Raw genomic sequence first — 18,845 nt, 5'->3', positions numbered from 1 at the left:
GTGCTGGAGGGGAAATGGGAGTTTGCCCAACCAGTCCACATGTGTTTTGTGGATTTGGAGAAGGCCTACGCCCCTGTCCCCAGGGGCATCCTGTGGGGGGTGCTCCGGGAGTATGGGGTGGATGGCTCCTTTCTAAGGGCCATTCAGTCACTGTACCAAAGGAGCGCGAGTTTGGTCCATGTAGCCGGTTGTAAGTCAGACTTGTTCCCAGGGAGGGTTGGACTCCGTCAGGGCTGCCCTTTGTCACCGGTTCTGTTCATAACTTTTATGGACAGAATTTCTAGGCGTAGCCGGGTGGTGGAGGGTGTCGAATTCGGTGATCAGAGGATCTCGTCCCTCTGGACCAATTGGGGGCCTGCAAGGGAGGACTGGCTGAACCTAAAATAAAGTGCTTTACAGTAATCCAGCAGAGATGTAATGAAGGCATGGATTACTGTCTCATGGTGTCGATGTGCAAGAAAAGGCTTCACCTTTGCCAGCCGCCTTAGGTGAAAATCATAATCATAAAACCCAGGTTTGAAACTACCTGCTTCACACAAAATGCCAAGGGGCCCAAGTCAATAGTAGGGGGTTCTCATGAGTTACTGGGACCAAACACCATCATTTCTGTTTTCTTTTCATTAAAATGTAAAAAGTTCAAGGCCACCCAGGTTTTAATATCCTCAAAACATGACAGGAGTGGCTTGACTGAAAACTCATCCTTCTTCTTCAATGGCGTATATACCTGACTGTCATCAGCATAGCAATGGAAGGAGATACCATATTTCCTCAAGATGGAGCCCAAAGGGAGTAGATACAAGGAGAATTGCAGGGACCCCAAAATCGAACCCTGTGGAACCCCATATAACAGAGGAGCGGAGTGGGACTCAGAACCACCAAGGCTTACATGCATGGTCCTGTCTGCCAGATAAGACCTGAGCCAAGCGAGAGCAGTACCGCGGATGCCCACTAGGTTTTGTAGCCGTCCCATTAGAATGTCATGGTCCACAGTGTCAAAGGCTATGGCGTTAAATGCAGACCCTTACGCAGAGTCTTCCCAGACTCTAGCGCCATAACTAGAAATGTAACTACACAACAGAGAACGCAAGAGCTGTAATTCGTTTGTTTGATTTCGAAGACAGAATAACTGTGGAGGTTCGGAGATACAAGCATTTGTACAACTCATGTTCAGAAGTTTCAGTCATCATTGTTGAAAGTGAAGCTTAAAAAAATAACAAAAATTAATCTGACTGGAAAAAAAGACACAGCACCAGCTAGCAGTTGGGTGGTGTTGTTACACAGCGAGACTGACAAAAGCACAATTATAAATGGCTGGCTCTGGGGAAGGCAGCGTGTCTAGACTACTGTGTCTAGGTCAAGCAGTACTCTAAAAGAGCCTTAAGTGGTAATGTATGCTTATGCAATGTCTTAACAGGGCCTTTGAATTTCTAAATATAACAGCGAACATTTTTTGCACCTGCCTGTAAACAGAAATTTATTTCTGCTGTAAACCTGAATATTTTAATATTATTACATCCTATACCATAACATGGAATGTACTCACAGCTTTTATTCTGTTTCCTAAGTGTTGAACATAGCAGAAGTTATGTCGAAGAATTTAAGAGAAAGCACAAAAACAAATTTAAGCCATATGCTAATTAGGTGTTAAACAACATATTTTATCTTCCGTGTGTTACTTTTATGTGCAACGAAGCTACTGTGACTAAATAATTCCACCTCGTGGATCACTGAAGTCTGTCTAAGTCTATATCTAAGATTTGCAAAATTGGGGAATTGAACTTGAAATAATTAAATGTGAGGGGAGAAGTGGATGTAGAGGCAATCTAATGGGATCTTGGGTCAGGTTAAATGACCATTATGTCAGGGCAAGTGAGTAGTGTTGCCTGTCACAAGGCCCAGTAAACTCATGACAGTCCAGAACTACATTTAGATCTTCCTTTCACATGAAAATTTCCTCAGTGACGCAATCAATTTTGGCACGTTTCTTAGTACTGGTAACTAACAGTGTATTATGTCACAAAAACGACTGGACTTGTTCGCGCCTCTTGAAAACGTTTCACCACTCTGGTGACTGGTGGGTGAGTTTGGCTTCTGCCTTTTGGTCATCTATGAGAGAGTCAACCTGAAACTCACATGATCAGGTGTGTGAACGACCCAATACCATACAAGTATACAATCTTAGTAGTACATCTTCTATTCACTATTGACGACGAGCGATCATGGGAAATTATAAAGACTGAAGCTGCAGATGAGGGTGAAACCTTTTGGGTAGATTCTAAAGATATCTCAGATTTCTATCTTTCAATATATAGTTATATATATATAAATATATATATAGAGAGAGAGTGTTACAGGAGTAAATTTAGATTTTAAATACAGAAGTATGATAGTGTGACTATAAAACTAAAATATACACAGGCGGGACTAATGTCTGCGAATGGAAATCTATATCTTCCAGCTGAGCACGTTCATTACTCTGCGTCACACTCACATGGATCATCTGAGGGTTTAAACTTCATACTGAACAGTATCAATGGTTTTGTTCTCCCCAAAGTCCCAAGTCCAAGTTCTTTGTTAGTTGTGTGTGATGAATGGAGCTATTTACTGTAGGATCTGGACAGTGCAGTAATTGGGGCATTCATAAAGAGATTATGTCTGGGCTGATGGGAAAAAGAGGCGTATTTAAAACAGATGGGCTCACTGGAGACACAGCACATTTAACTCTAATACTTTTACACTTTGGACTCCGTGAGCTCATCTCTGCTACACTTAGCAGACTGTGCAAGGGGGCTGTAACTGTATCTTGCCAAGGTCTACATGCTGGTAGGGGTGGGAGGGCGGAGAAGAACGTCTATAATGGGTTAGGACTATTTCTCAACAGCCAGCAGGGGGAAGCTGGCCAGATGGTGTCAGAGGGTCAGAGTTTTTTCTCACACAGCTCCTCTGCACATAACAGAAGTGAACTCATACGCACAGGAAGGCTTTGAACGCATGAAGAGAGAGATTAAAAAAAAAAGAAAAAGAAAAAAAGGACAACGCCTGCTATAGTGAACAACAAAGTCAGCGTATGATCTTTTCATGGACGGATGCAGCTAACAAGCTCCTTTCTTAACTGGGTGGATTGCGTCTGACAACTGTCTATCGGTCAACTGGCAGGATGTCACGACGAGACCAGAGGTTTCGGAGAGGAATGAAAGGACGGTGAGTGCCGGGGGTTATTTTTACTTTTTGCTTGTGCAAGTGAGCTTGAAGGAAAGGGGAGACAGAAAATAAAAGAGCAAAGCGCGAAAGTGAGAGAAAAGGGATCTAAGCAAGCTTTTACACAGAGTTTGCATCCACTTCCTCAAACCTAAACTCTGCTACGACAAACAAACACACACAAGAAATCTTTGCCGCTACTTAGACAACAAGAATGAGCCCGCGTGTGAATAATTTACAAAACTATAGCCACCATTAGCCTTGTATTGAAACCAAACTACCTACTCCCATCTGTTACAACTCTCCCTCAAGCTGAGAGACTTAAAAACAAATAAGTGCTCACTGTTTTACAACATACTCAGCAGCATCGGGGCTCCGTAGTGCAGTATTTACATTCAGATGAACAGATATGTCTTGTTAAGAACTGTTAAAGGAAATGAAGAAATCGTGGCATTAAGAAACAGAGTGAGAGACAGATCTGCAGAAGTCCAGGTTCAGGTTTTTCTTGCAACCAGATGTTGCAGCGGAATTGCAGATGTCATACGGGATCCGCTGCTCGCAGTACGCTAACAATGACAGGAGGCCAAGAATAAACCTGCAGCTGCCAGAGGGTTTTTATTACTTAATTATTTCCTCAACAGGGATGGAGAAGCCGATCTAAAGGAAGTGATGTTTAGAAAAAGTGATCTTACTTCGAGGTCATGTAAATATTTAACCTAAGAGTCTCACATTACATTGGAGCCAAACTCTACAAGAAATAGGATCATGGTTATCCCTTTAGGTTGTTTGAGATTTAAGCCTGCACAGGTGACACAAATGGCTACTTTCTAAAGTAATAATAAATAAACTCAAATCTCTGATCCCAGTGACATCATGTGGTACTATTTACTGACGAGTCTTTTCCCTTTCAAGCGCTTCATCGTCAATATTAGGCAAACGTTTCACGCCCTATTGTAAGAACAGCATGACATTTACAGTCGAGTTTGGGAGGGAGGAAACATGGACCAGCACTCAGACAGGAAGTCACCTCCCACTCCGGTTGTAGTGTTGGAGAGATAAGGAAGCAGGCTTTTATTGTATAAACGAATTATTCCGCTTTAGGCAGGATGTCACTGTGAGTTAAAGTTTTCAGATTTTTAAGGGAACCGAAATTGATAATGCCCAACTGAAATTAAAAATCAAGTGTAATCTCGAAACTGGCATAATGTTTTCACTTTATTTCATTCTCTTGTGCGGCCTTGAGTAGGTGTGCCCACAGGGAAAATTAAATTAGTGTTGTTGCGAAACATGTGACTGACCAGTGACCTAAGATGAGTAGTCCTTTTGTAAGAAGACATACAAAACAAAGCTTCTGCCTGAATTTGCTCTCGGTCACAGTGACATAAGCAATTTTACATCTGAAAATGAATTATTTCAACATTCGCGCAGCAAAGATAACCGTATTTCCTCCAGACATTGAGAAACAAGACAACTTGACATTTTGGTCTCAACTTTGCAACAACTAAAAACCCTTCATCTCAGGAGAAGAAAGGAGTTGGGTGTCGGTGAAACAGTACACTGTGTTAAAAATAGGTTAAAATAAATTGTTGTGTCGTTCAACTGCCCTGGAAGTGTGATCCCAGCCGGGTGCGATGATCTAACGTGTCAACTTCCCTCACAAGTCTCATGTGTTCCATCACTGATAAGGCTCGTGTTACTTTACTCCAACGCGTCGGAAGTATCCATTGTCTTACATTTGCAGCCGTATTTCGCTTGTTTCTTCCTTCTACCATCCCATTGTTTCAGCATTAGTATCTCTTTCTCATTCACTTTCCTCTCTTCTGTAGATGTAGTGAATGTGGCTGTATCCTGTCTCACTGGTACTATGAAAGAGATGGACAGCTCTACTGTAAGAAGCACTACTGGTCCCGTTATGGAGAACACTGCCATGGCTGCAAGGAGACCATCGCAACAGGACTCATTATGGTAACACAATAATCCCGTTACGGTGGCACTGACAAAAGTATACAACCACATCTCAGCAAGCTACACCAACTTCTTTCTAGGTTAAAGGCATTCTTGCCACAACTGAAGACATCATTGGTCTCGTATGTTTTAGAGCCACATTTACCACATTAACCTTTCGCCTAAACAGGTTGCCGGAGACCAAAAGTACCACCCTGAGTGCTTCACGTGCTTGAGCTGTGAAATGGTCATTGGAGATGGAGACACCTACACACTTATCGAACGCTCCAAACTCTACTGGTAAGTAAGACACTGAAATTTAAACAACCCCTTGATGTAATTGAATGCAGTATGCAGATTTGTTAGCTGGGAAAAAAATAACGAAGGGAGAAGGTATTCTTTTAAATCTACAGATTAACTATGTGTCTCTTGTTTGTCTCTGCAGTGGACACTGTTTCCGTCAGGGAGTTGTTTCAGCCGTGTCCACCTCATCACTCACCAAAAGTCCCCACATGGTGGCACTGGTGTCTCTCCCTCCTCATGCAGCAGGTGGGCGAGGACTGACTGTAAATATTGAGTTAGGTCAAGACAAAAGCCCTCAAGTCACTGTGACAGAGTAAGTGTTTAGCTTCAATGCATGAACAGGAGTGAACCTGGGATTTAACCAGCGTGATGTCTTCCAACTCTTCCACGTTCTGATAAAATTCATTGTCTGTGCCTTAGGTTGGACCCGGTCGTCCTCAGTCGTGACCTGCTGCCCTCTGTCCACACTGGTGATCGCGTACTTGAAGTCAACGGCATCCCGGTTCGCAATATTTCTCCAGATGAGGTAGGTTTCAAATTAAAATCAACTCATTCAAAAAGGAAATTGTTGCACTTGTTTTGAGAACTTAACAACATCAGTTTTATTCTTTACTCTAGATACGCCGTGTCATCCAGGACCAAAGCAGACCCCTGCAGCTGACAATTGAACACAACCCACAGTCTCCCAATGAACACCTACACGCGGACAGTCCCCCAGACAACAGCACCTGTCCTGAACCATGTGGCCGCAAAAAACTTTCTTCAACCCATAAACTCCCAAGCCTGGAGGAAGAGCCGGGTCCACGAGAGGAGAACGATGATCAAATCAGGATGAGCCTCTCACCGCCTCAGCAGCAAGGAGTTAACATGACACGATCCAGACCAATTCTGTAAGTGACGACTTTATTTGATCTTAATTCCGTTCCATGGCTTTTTCTAAGTTTTTTAATCCTTTCTCAGGCGAAGCTGTAGCATAGATAAGTGTCCCATGTCCCCTGGGTCGCTGACTCTTTTATCTCAGAAGAGAGACATGGTTCGCTCAGAGTCTCTACGTGCTGATCCTGGAGAACGGACTCATCGCATCTTCAGACCTTCGGACCTGATCCACGGAGAGGTGCTCGGAAAAGGCTGCTTCGGACAGGCTGTCAAGGTACCACTTTCCTCCCATCATTAGCATGGTTGCCAGTTGTATTAATAGATTTAAATCAGTAATGTGATCAATCTGATGTTGTTCTCCAGGTAACTCATCAGGAGACAGGGGAGGTGATGGTGATGAAAGAATTGATCAGTTTTGACGAAGAGACACAGAAGACGTTTTTAAAGGAGGTAAGTGGTAAAAAAGAAAAAAACTAGTACAGTTGACTTTGGCAAAATAAACTACAATACAGAGCAGATCTTAGGGATGTATTTTAAATGAGTGAGTAATGTCAGAAACTTTCCTTTTAACTTGTACAGGTGAAGGTGATGCGCTGCCTGGATCATCCCAACGTCCTCAAGTTCATTGGTCTGTTTTATAAAGACAAGCGAATACATTTCGTCTCTGAATACATCCAGGGAGGAACTCTCCGTGAGGCTATCATAAAAATGGTGAGAATTAAAATGTATTCACATTTACTGTCAGAAGACACAAACACAATCTGCGGCGGTCAATAATGTTGTTGCTTTTGTAGGACAAGGATTTCCCCTGGCACATTAAAGTTGGTTACGCCAAAGACATTGCAGCTGGAATGGTGAGTCTTCCTGACAAATAAAATTTAAATCTTAAATTATTCTGTAATAATGCTTTACACGTTACATGATACCTGTTCTTCAAAGGCATATCTACACTCCATGAATGTTATCCATCGGGATCTGAACTCATACAACTGCCTGGTTAGAGAGGTAAGCTAGCATTTCCGTCACATCCATGAAGTACTGTTTATCAAAAATGACCTTCCCACCAATATTTAAAAAATAACTAATGGTTTTGTCAAATCTGTATCAACATTAGCATATTTCACAGCTTTATATCGAATAATTCTATTTGTCAATTTGTGCATATTGATTTATTATTAATTAGTTAACGGTTACAAGGTGAGATGATATTAAATGGCTCTTATTACTAATGAACAAATATCTCTTGGTGTCATTCAAATACCTGTCATGTGTTGTTGTTTTAATGAATGAATGAGACATAAGTACACAGTCAAGTAAGAGGCCTTTAATGTGGTCATGAAAGAATGTGGAAAGAGTGGCCACCTCCAAATGTGGTCGGGGTAATCTGATCTCAAATGCATCTTGGGTGTGTTCACAACTGTAGTTATACCTGACCACTTCTCATCAGATTACTCTGGACCAACGTTAATACATAATTACAATAGCTCCGCCCTAGACCTTGATGTTTTCTCTACTAACAACCAGAATATTTTAGCTCCATCACATTTTGAACTTTAATTACCAAAGACCACAGCACACAACTTGGTCGTCTGGCTGAAAATACCAAAATAATATTTGTATGACTCTGAATGTTTGATCACTACCTTTTAAATATTAAACCTAGACCTAACTTTACTTTCTTAAAGTTATACTTATGGATAAAACCATCCACTTACTGGCAGTTGCTGTGTTTCATTATATTTTTAAATAATAATAAATAAAACGTAACTCAACTCCTCATTCTCCATCATTTTTGACCACATATTACCTGCCTACATAATCTACATAACATTTAACTTTAAAAGCAGCAACTTAACCAACACAAAACGCCACTGTGGAGCCAAAAACAAAGCCGTTAAACGATTACTGTACATATCGATATCCCTCTCTGCTCGTTCAGAACCAGTCCGTGGTGGTGGCAGATTTTGGACTAGCTCGGCTGGTGGTGGAGGAGAGGAATCAGACTAAAACATCTTCTCTGGAACGGCCTGCGAAAGGGACGCTGTCAGAGCTGCGCAGACCTGACAGGAGGAAACGCTACACTGTGGTGGGAAACCCGTACTGGATGGCACCAGAGATGATCCACGGTGAGTGGGCAACGATTCACAATGTGAAATTATAGCGAATGGAAAACTCGAAAACTAGGAGCCTTAAATGGGTTTGTGTCTGTTTCTAAATTTTGCTTTGAAGATGACAGACAAATAGCTGTAATCTCTTATTTACACTGGTTAGTCACAACATCCTGACACTGACCAGTGGAGTGAACAACAATGCTGACCTCATTACAACATGTTTCCCACAGGATCTGACCATGTTTGAGCATGGCATTTCTTTCTTTTCTTTTTTTTATTTAGTTTGTTTGTTTTGTTTGGGGGGGGGGGTTGAAGCTAAACAGCTACTGTCATAACAAGAGCTCCTAATTATGATGCCATCACAGCTATTAAAAACGATTTATACAGTATATGAAATGTCTGCACGTAGAATAATATCGGACTTAGTGGCAAAGTACGATTAAAGTGTCAGCGAATACATCCTATTTATGGTACACAGTTGACTATCAGTCTAACTTTGCTAGCGCTTACAAAGTTTAACTAGTTCACGTTACGTTTGGAGTCTCTTCTTCTAGGTTTTGAGTGTTGACCAACTCTCTTTAACTAATTGTAAATCTCCATGGCCTAAAAAAAAAATCAAGAGCACAAATATCAGGTTTTAAAAAGTAGTGGTAACGTCAATTCTTATTATTAACAACACAAATTAATTCGCATGCTACGTGAGTTGTCGGAGCCGTTTTCTCTGTGATATGATTCCAGGAGCAACAGGAAAAATGACCAGTCAAGCGCAACGTTGTTAGAAACCTGCAAAAATATTTTTGATTCTTTATGAGACCATGACACAGCAAAGTAGAGCCTGGCTAGTCGCCATAGTATTAACCTTGTAAGGGAATTTATATGTCATAATGTTATGACTAACTGGTGTATATCTATATACCAGGTATCAAGTGAGACTTTTTTTTATCTTTTCAAATAAAGTGACTCTGACCATCCTCAGCTGTCCACATGTGCTACACTGTTGTTAAATCTGAAGGCAAGGGACAAATGACTGCAAAGGAGGCCTGATTTTATTCTGAGGCACTGACAAAGATATAATAAGTCCTACATGTCTCACATTGTCCTCTGCATCTCTCAGGAAAAACCTATGATGAACGAGTGGACATCTTTTCCTTTGGTATCATGATATGTGAGGTAAGAATGTAAAGGCAGAGGAAAATATTATGCACTTTATTTCTAATAAATAAATGACTAGAAAATATGTAACAACGTCTACACATTCATTAATATTGATCAAACATCACTTTTAAAGCTGAGCGTGATTCTGTCTCTCCAAAGATAATTGGCAGAGTGAGTGCTGACCCTGACTACCTTCCACGGACAAATGACTTTGGGTTAAATGTGGCTGGTTTTCTGAAGCAGTACTACCCTCCACAGTGCCCCTCAGCTTTCCTACCTCTGGCCGTCCTCTGCTGCGACATGGATGCTGATAAACGGTATGGTTGCTCAAATGTTATTAGCTTACAAATAGTGAAGTTCATAATGCCTTACAGCCTCTAATTACTGCAACGCCTTGCCTTCCAGTCCTTCCTTTTCAAAGCTGGACGAATGGCTGGGGAACCTGGTGATGCACCTGGACATCGGCCTCCCTCTGCTCTCTGAGTTAGAGCAGCTGGGTAGAGCCTTCTGGAAGAATTACAATCACCAGTATCACAACCAGGACAAGACGTCCGCTTCTGACGAACAAACACAAAGTTCAGAGCCACACGGCTCCACCCCTGAGCAGTGTTCAGACAATGGAAACCACACAGAGACCAATCACATTTCTCAGGGGCAAGATCAAAACAACAGCACACCTGGCAGCCATTCAGACGGGGAACAAAACACACATGACAGCTTTGATGTGAGGTCTGGGTCACAAGGCACAAACCTGTCGTCGTGTCGCAGGTCTACGAACCCGGATTTGTGCAAGAATGCCTCTGAAAGCTGCAAAACAGGACAACTAAAAGAGTCGCTCCAGGACGGGGACTCAATGCCAAGCCTTCCCAGGAAGCCTAGTTTATACAGTGCAATGTGGGACACATCTACAGAGGACAGCTCTTTCCTCTGACTGCTTGGCCAAGTGTTACAGGACATCGGAAGACATTTGTGCTTTTTCAACTGGGAGATAACAGAAACTGTCATAAAACTGCACTGATAATCTGCAGGGAAATAGGCAGGGTATGAGATATTTAATTTGAGAACACAGTAAATATTTGTGGTATCTTTGGGTACAGAGCCTTGTTTGTATTATTACTAAGGCATGTAATTACAGACACATGTCAAAATGGCTGCTGCTCTGTGAACCGGTATTTATGTGATTGCAGCTAGAGCCCAAATAATATTTCATAAATGTCTTAAATTTTTAGACATTAATTCATTTTTTTATTTTATTTTTTTTAAATATAAGCAGATAACAAAAACAGATTTGATGATTTGTCATAATTTAATGTGTCAGTGCTCTCTGGTGGACGAAAGGTGTAACTGCAGCACTGTTTTTAAAGTACCTCAAACCTACAGTAGCATTTTTGTATCACACTTTCTCACTAGTTTATGGTATCTCTGTATGAAACGCCGACCTATATTATGATTTTATAGTATGAACTGAGTGGTCATTTTATTATCTGGGCTGTAGTTTCAACTTTGCAAGGAAGCTGTGAAACACGTGTCACTTTAAGCATAAGCTATATTACATTATTTATGAGAACGCCTTAAGTATTTTCTGTCAGCAGACTGACCTGTGAAACAACAACGTACACGATAAATGTATAAACCCACGTGGTTTATGTTTAAATCAGTATTCACCATTAAAATATTGGTATCAAATACAGTCCTTGTTTATTATTTAATTAAGTCTGCCATAAATCTATAAAACACTTACCTCATGTAGGTGTGAGTGACTGGCCGGAACTTTTATTGCCCCTACCTACTGGGATAATTGTCAGATGATGTTAGCCTTATGTGTCATCATAAACCAAACTAAAACGTATTATTATTATTATTATTATTATTATTATTATTATTATTGTTATGTCAGGGAGCAGGATGACATTACCGAGTAGACCGTGAGTTACACACGGAGCTCAGACCGCGAGAGAGCGCGTGTAACACCGTAATGTGTCCGTGACAGAGTGTGTGTAACACCGTAAAGCGTCCGTGCTCTGATCTGGGGACTGTTTTTAAACCGACAGGATCATGGAGCGCATGTCGTCTCCGGTCAGATACCGCAGCAACAAAAAAGGTACGTCCAAGACAATAAACACCTGCATTTTCAGGGCAAAAAATAAATATGCATATCTGATACATTTCTTCCAATTTATTGAAAGTTATCGACAATTTCAATAATTAAAAATGCCTCTAGCAGCTTGTAACGTTTCATTCCTGCAGGGGAGAATGTTTGCTTTTATTTTGTTTTTCTATGGTATTGCAAACTTTAGTGTATTTTACTCATTAGTTTATCATGTAAAGCTATTTTTGTACTTGTAAACATATTTTCAATTGATTATTTTTGCATTCTTTCATTATGTGACTCTGCATTCTTATTTTTATTTTATTTATTTTTTGTGGTTAACAGATCCTGCTTCTTTTTTAATGTCTGAACAAAAAGCTGCAACTTTATCAGAAAGGGAGGTAGGACACATTTGTAGAATAGTCTTTAAGATGGTTTGTTTGTCACAGCTTGTGTGTGTGTGTGTTTATTAGTTAAATCTCCTAACCCCCACCCTGTCAGAGTATTAGAAGCTGGGTTAAGCCTGCTGCAAAGCTTTGTGGGTAATGAGAGCTGACAGGTAGAGGGAGACCAGATGAAGTAGTGAGGTAGTGTTAGTGTGTCCCGTGCTGTCTTGCTGTCTTTAGAGCAGGGTGTCTTCGTGGCAGGGAGTCGTAGTATTCGCTCTGTGGGGAAGTTTTCAAAGCAGGTGTATTAAAGATGTAACACAAAAGAAAATGTAGTTCTGATTAATTACGACTTCTAGATGAAACTTCCACACTATATACGCTATATCCAGTTTGAACCCGTTGTTCACTAACATCCAGCTCCAGTCTCGTGTTCTTGTCCAGACAGATGGATGAGGGCCTTTGTGTAAGATGATGATTGATGGTATAAGGGGATCACAGGTCAGATCTAATCACTAAAGAAAGGTTGAGGTCAACCACTGCATTCAGCAGCAATTAGTCAATTTGACATTTATTTACACGGATAAACCTTTTTCTTCAGCCTTTGTTTTTTTTCCAGGTAGATACTTAAACCTGAAAGATCCCTCCCTGCCTAGTTGTAATTAAGTGTGAATCATATTTTAGAGACGTCTGATCATCACAATAAAAGCATGTGTAACTCTGTCGCCCTCTGTCCTAGTTGTCCAGTCTGTCCATTGACGATCACGAGGACATACCGTTTCCTTACGCCATGAGGGATCTGCCTCCCGCCCCTCAGTCTTTCGAACTACGCCATGCAGTGGGAATCGGGGCGGCAACCAACGGGGGACACCCCAGCCTTCCTGGGAGCCCGCGTCTGCCCCGTCCCGTCCCGTGCCACGGCGTTGGCTCTCCTACTATACCCCCGAGAAGAAATCATGTATCAGCGGACGGAGACTTTGAGCCCCTGTTGCTGAGGAGGCAGCTTGTCTCCCAGGTGTCTTTTGACGCGCCGCTCAGCCCGGTCTCGCGTCCTCAAAGCCCCTGGGGACGCTTTGACCCCTATGACTGTCCAGAGGTTGGTTTCTGTTTGTATATCGTACTAAACTTATGCTATTTACAGTTTATACAAAGGTCAAACTTTACCTTTCGCTTTCAATGCAAAACCTTGTGTCAATGTGGGTGAGAAGTGTGTTCACCTCTGATGCTTCTGGGTGAGAGGGTAAAGTGTGAGACCAGGGCCCGTGATACTTTGCACAGTCATAGTGTTCACTGTGGCTACCATTTTATTTATTACAAGAGGTAGGGTACCACCAGTCTATCACAGGGCTAACACATAGACAAACAAACAACTATTTACACTCACATGCCTATGGTTAATTTTGAATCACACAGTAAAATCAGCATACACACATTAACACTGTAAGAGCTGATCTTAACACTTTTCAAGTGACTATGTTGGTCCACACCTCAGAGTGTCAAAGAGTAATGGGGGAGTGTTAATACTTAAGGTGTTAAAGTTCGGAGTTAATATTTAAACATTTACACCTAGAGGTTTGATTTAGTGACACTTCCTTTTTACACTCGGTTTTGACACCAACTATTAATCGACTGAGAGTTAAATATAATGGATTAACTATACCCAGAGTAGAATTAACTCTACTAGTGTATATCTAGTTTAACACCAAGAATTCAACTCTTCTCAATTTGCTGTGCATCATTTGATTTGATATTCATGTCTTTGGGGATGTGGGAGGAAGCTGAAGAGAATACAGGGTCCAGGTAAACTAGGTGGCCGGCTCAAAGAGGCCCATGTTATTTCTTTTTGGAAGTTTCAGATTCAGATTTACTTAATTTATCCCAACAGGGCAATTCATTTGCAGTTTTGTACACATGCATCCCAAACACAGTCAACCAATCCAATAAACGAGGAGACAATAAGTGCATGGGCACATAATAGTCAATCGATCGTGCTCCTTAAGATCAATAAAATCAGCAGTAAAATTCCAATAAATAACGAAAAATCCCATGAGATTAGAAACAACAACAACAAAAAAATGTGAAAAACAGAACCTGGCCTCCAAATTCACTCGATCCCAAACTGATCAAGTATCTGTGGGATGATCCACCAAAGAAGCTCCTACCCTCAACCCATAGGACCCAAAGCCCCCCCACTAACATCCTGTTTCCAGACAGTCACAACTGTTTTGGAGGCACAAGAGAGACCTACACAATGTCTGATCTGCATTTATTGGTGCTACGTTTGTGTTTTCTTTCTGCAGGATCAGGACAAAGAGTATGTAGGTTTTGCCACGTTGCCCAACCAGGTTCATAGGAAGACGGTGAAGAAAGGATTCACATTCACGCTGATGGTCGCAGGTGAATCCACTTTTTAACATGTGCTAATAGACCTACTCTTAAAAGTGTAATTCAGGCTGTTATTGTGGCTTAATGTTTCTTCTCCTTCTTTGGGGAGAATTGTAAAGCAGGCGTGTTGAGAGTAGATTAGAGTATAAACTAAATATATCTGGCTAGTGGGAGTGTAGCGATGTATGGAGTGTATACATCTTCTCTTTATTCCACTCTGTAGGGGAGTCGGGCCTCGGTAAATCCACACTAATCAACAGTTTATTCCTCACTGACCTCTACAAAGACAGAAAAGTCCCTAACGCCGAAGGTAAGATGAGTTTTAAACAATCAGTTATAAAGCAAATGAAAGCATGATAGGTACTTAGCACATGTACGTGTCTGCAGAGCGAATCAGTCAAACAGTCGACATCATCAAACACACCATTGGCATCGAGGAGAAAGGAGTCAAACTGAGGCTCACCATCATAGACACACCAGGGTTTGGAGACGCCGTCGACAACACACAGAGGTGAGGGCATCAAACTGTTTGTTTTGAGTTATAACAAGTGTAGAAGGTAAACTTTTATTTTGAAATTGTCCCCATTTTTGTGTTTGTGCATCAGCTGGAAGCAAATAGAAGACTACATCGACCAGCAGTTTGAACAGTACTTCAGAGACGAGAGCGGGTTGAACAGAAGGAACATCCAGGACAACAGAGTCCACTGCTGCCTCTACTTCGTCTCTCCATTCGGCCACGGGTACGCTGACGTGTTTCACTGCTGCACATCAAGGTAACGGCGTTGCAACAACCGCAGCTAAAACTCCTGGACGTGTGTGTGTGTGTGTGTGTGTGTGTGTGCGTCTTCTTTCTCATTAGTCTTCGGCCTCTGGATGTGGAGTGTATGAAGGCCTTGCATGAAAAAGTCAACATAATTCCCGTTCTGGCTAAAGCTGACAGTCTGACACAAGCAGAAGTCTGCAGGAAGAAGATGAAGGTAAAACAACAGCAACGCACAGATCTGAGGCACTAGAATAAAGTCTTATACAGGGATTTCATGTAGATGTAAAAGGACTGGGAGTTTACAGCCATGCTGTCATCTCTGTGAGGCTCGTGCTAGTATAATGATTTTAGCGTCTGAAATTTAGCATGCGTACATTTGAGGGCTGGCCCTACAGCTGAGTCTAATGGAAGAATTTGAGATATTTTATTTGAGATATTTAATGAAGTGAAAGCATCTTTAAAGTCACCACGCTTCATCCATTGATTAGATGTTGGGATATTTCATTCGAACCCTCTAGACCACAGGTGTCAAACATATGGCGATGAATGAACGAAATTTACTACTTTTCCTTTCACGCAATTTTAGTAAGAGCTGCGGACATAACACAACATTGAGACATACAGAAATTGCACTTCTTTTTTTTAAGAAACATCTGGTTGTTCAAAGATTTAGTAATAGTGCAGGTCATTAAGTGTAAACACATTCATAATGTACTTCTTTGTGCTAAAACAAAGGCCCCTGAAGTAACATGAGTTTGACACCCCTGCTCTAGACCATAGGTCCTCAACGGGGGTCAGTTTAGGGGTCCTTGGCCTGAAAAACTTTGGAGACCCCTGCTCTAGGCAAACAGACATGGTGCTATAATAGCAGCTTGTCATCCCCACCTTAAGTCCAAAAACTGGATCCACTTCCCACAATGCAACATATTTTATTGAACCTTATTGAAGAGTTCAGACAGCCTTTATTTTGTCTCTTTCTCCTGGACACAACTGTTTCCATGTGTTTCCAGATCAGGGAGGAGATCAAGCAGTTCGGGATAAACATCTACCAGTTTCCAGAATGTGATTCAGATGAGGACGAAGACTTTAAGATGCATGAGCAGATACTCAAGGTCGGTGAGAATGACCCATGATCAGCTGCTCGTTGTTTTAACCTGTTCTCCTGGGTTGAGGCTGACGGCTTCTCTCTGCAGGACAGCATCCCGTTTGCTGTGATTGGGAGCAACGTACAGGTGGAAACTAAAGGCCGCAAGTTCAGGGGTCGAGTTTATCCCTGGGGCGTCGTAGAAGGTAAACCCAATAATTTGAGTTTTCTTTTTTTGAAGTTCTGCTTTGTCTGTTTTAGCACAATAGCATCGTATGAGTTTGATAAAGATGTTGTCGTTGTTGCGTGGTCAGTGGAAAGCCCGGCTCACTCCGACTTCCTGCTGCTGAGGAACATGCTGGTGAGGACGCACATGCAGGACCTGAAGGACGTTACACGGGAGACGCACTATGAAAACTACAGAGCCCAGTGCATCCAGAGCATGACGCGCATGGTGGTGCAGGAGAGGAAACGCAGGTGGGTGGAGACAGCCCACGCAGAGCTGAATGACTCTTAGTAAAGTCCTGACGTTACAAAATAGGGTGATGGTTCTTCCTGTACAAACAAAAAATAATGTCCAACGTTATCCTGGGTTGTAGTTTGCGTGAGAAGTATCGAGAGAAGAGTGAGGCGGATATTCCTTTGCCGCTGGCCGTCGTTGACTGCGAGAAGGAGAGACTCATCTTTGAGAAGGACGAGGAGGTGCGTTTCTCCGCCTCATTTACTCGTTCACTCTATTGTTACAGAGCTAACCAACACTCCTTCGGTTCTCTCTCTCTGTAGCTGAGGAAGATGCAGGAGGTGCTGGAGAGGATTCAGGAGCAGATGCAACACAGCGAGAGCGGTGGCTACTGATTCTTCCATCAGTCCCTCAGGACAGGAGACAAACAAGGAGCCGCAGAGATCATAGAGGAGAGAGATGGACATCGGCCATGATGAGTTATGACGTTCCAATCCAAAATTTCATGTAAACATTTCATTTCAGCCTCTACAGGTCGATTGGTTGATCCAACTCTTTCCAAAAGGCCCAATGGGGCAAAAAAATGTGTGAACCAGGGGTTGCACGGATATTTCAAATATTTAAAGTCGACACAGACTAGTGACTGATGACGTCAGTAATAAAAACACAGTGGAAAGTAAAGCAGCACTACAATTAATTCTATATTCTTGATCTGAATACATACGCTGAAAACAAACAGCTCATAAACTAGATACTGTGAGCTGCAGATATGTATAGCCTGTATAAAAATAGGCAGCGACTCAGCACCATCAGTAGCATTTAATAGCATAGCTGGGTTACAAAAAAGATAAAGATGTGATATTTCTCTGAAGCCTTCTCTGTGTATAAAAGCTAAAGGTCTAACAACTTTCAAAAAATGGTTGATGTGCAGCCTCATTCTCTTTGTTGTGAAGCTGTTAATTAACTGGGGTTAGCGGATGCCTTTTCATGGGAGTGTACATTGCAGTAGTACTTTAGTTGTATTTCAGGACTGATGTAAACATTCTGCATGTTACAGCTTCATCTTAATGAATCTTTGCTAGTCTTACTGCACCCACTCGGCTCATCCTCACTTGTCTTCTCGGAGGCGTCCATGTTGTTACTGTCACGTGATCAGTCACTAGTCGACATCACGCTTAAAATGTCACAGCACAGGAGTCTGTACAACCCCTAGTGCGCACGTTACACTAAAACATTGTTGGCTCACATGCAGCCAGGAGACCCATGTTCCAGTGTTGGCTTCTAATAAATAATTACTTACTATTAGTTTTCAAACACTTTCAAACACAAGCACACAAAGTGGTTTGACTCCAACCACATAGAAACAATCAGGTGTTTACATGGTGTTAGGAGCTAACATTTTCTGGATTACCAAAGGCCTTGTGATCAGGCTGAGGTGGTTACATGAGACATTTTTATTCTGACTGGGGTATTTCTTCAAATTATTAGTGTAAACACAGCAAACTTCCCAAGGTGATCTGTTTATTAGTTACCAGTACCAGAGCCATATATTAGAGAGAGTCTGACCAACTGAAATCATGGCCGCCATGTTTGCTACCTCGGAGAGAAGATTCTACAGTGTAACGCTGTGGGGTGGATGTGCTGTGTTGAAATGAATTTCTTATTTTCACCATTAATGGGGCTATAAATGTTACTGCCAACGTCTGGCAATATGTTAAAAACCCTCACTTAAATATAACAGCATTAAATGGACATAAATTACATGCACACGTGGGTTTCACAGTATATAGGACGATAGCTGCTATTTTTCCAAGCCTTTCGTCTAAAAAAACTAGCTAGCATAAGGCTAGCATAAGGCCTTGTTAACTTCAAACTTTGTAAAGCAGTGTAAAGCAGTGTTGGGCATTTTTGACAGTCCATTCCCTAGTTGGCCAGACTCGCTCTGATATACGACTCTGACTATTATGATGCAACACTGCCACCTAGTGGTGGCTGTAGTTTTACGATTGTTTTTAAATACTTAAGTTTTGTGTTTTCTAACTCATGAGTTACTGATTTTCTTTCATTTTCTATTTTTAATTGTTCTTTTTT

The 18,845-nt window shown here is 41.7% G+C and overlaps 2 protein-coding genes across 4 annotated transcripts; both read left to right on the top strand.

Annotated features, from left to right (window-relative positions):
* The first annotated feature begins 2,814 nt into the window (after positions 1–2,814).
* On the top strand, positions 2,815–11,277 carry LOC125021400 (LIM domain kinase 1-like). The gene is made up of 15 exons (XM_047607462.1): positions 2,815–3,201; positions 5,025–5,163; positions 5,333–5,442; positions 5,588–5,758; positions 5,866–5,971; positions 6,064–6,335; positions 6,406–6,595; positions 6,685–6,771; positions 6,901–7,032; positions 7,116–7,175; positions 7,261–7,326; positions 8,261–8,447; positions 9,547–9,602; positions 9,747–9,904; positions 9,993–11,277. Exons 1-15 carry the CDS (start codon positions 3,158–3,160, stop codon positions 10,516–10,518), a joined length of 2,304 nt encoding a protein of 767 aa, XP_047463418.1. The 5' UTR covers positions 2,815–3,157; the 3' UTR covers positions 10,519–11,277.
* Positions 11,278–11,378: 101 nt separating this feature from the next.
* septin4a (septin 4a) lies at positions 11,379–18,828 on the top strand. Of its 3 annotated transcripts, none has more exons than XM_047607464.1 (13): positions 11,379–11,688; positions 12,055–12,077; positions 12,802–13,158; positions 14,363–14,459; positions 14,671–14,757; positions 14,835–14,958; positions 15,053–15,187; positions 15,307–15,424; positions 16,221–16,322; positions 16,404–16,500; positions 16,609–16,771; positions 16,894–16,996; positions 17,078–18,828. In XM_047607464.1, exons 1-13 carry the CDS (start codon positions 11,643–11,645, stop codon positions 17,147–17,149), a joined length of 1,524 nt encoding a protein of 507 aa, XP_047463420.1. In that variant the 5' UTR covers positions 11,379–11,642; the 3' UTR covers positions 17,150–18,828. The 3 variants fall into 3 exon arrangements, with proteins under 3 accessions (XP_047463420.1, XP_047463419.1, XP_047463422.1); XM_047607463.1 differs by having other exon boundaries at positions 12,022–12,077; XM_047607466.1 differs by lacking the exon at positions 12,055–12,077 and having other exon boundaries at positions 11,644–11,688.
* Positions 18,829–18,845: the final 17 nt, after the last annotated feature.

This window comes from Mugil cephalus, chromosome 15 (genome assembly GCF_022458985.1).
Source record: "Mugil cephalus isolate CIBA_MC_2020 chromosome 15, CIBA_Mcephalus_1.1, whole genome shotgun sequence".
Taxonomy (NCBI): Eukaryota; Metazoa; Chordata; class Actinopteri; order Mugiliformes; family Mugilidae; genus Mugil; species Mugil cephalus.
The sequence above is the reverse complement of the archived record's forward strand: the minus strand, read 5'-3'. Positions and strand labels throughout refer to the sequence as shown.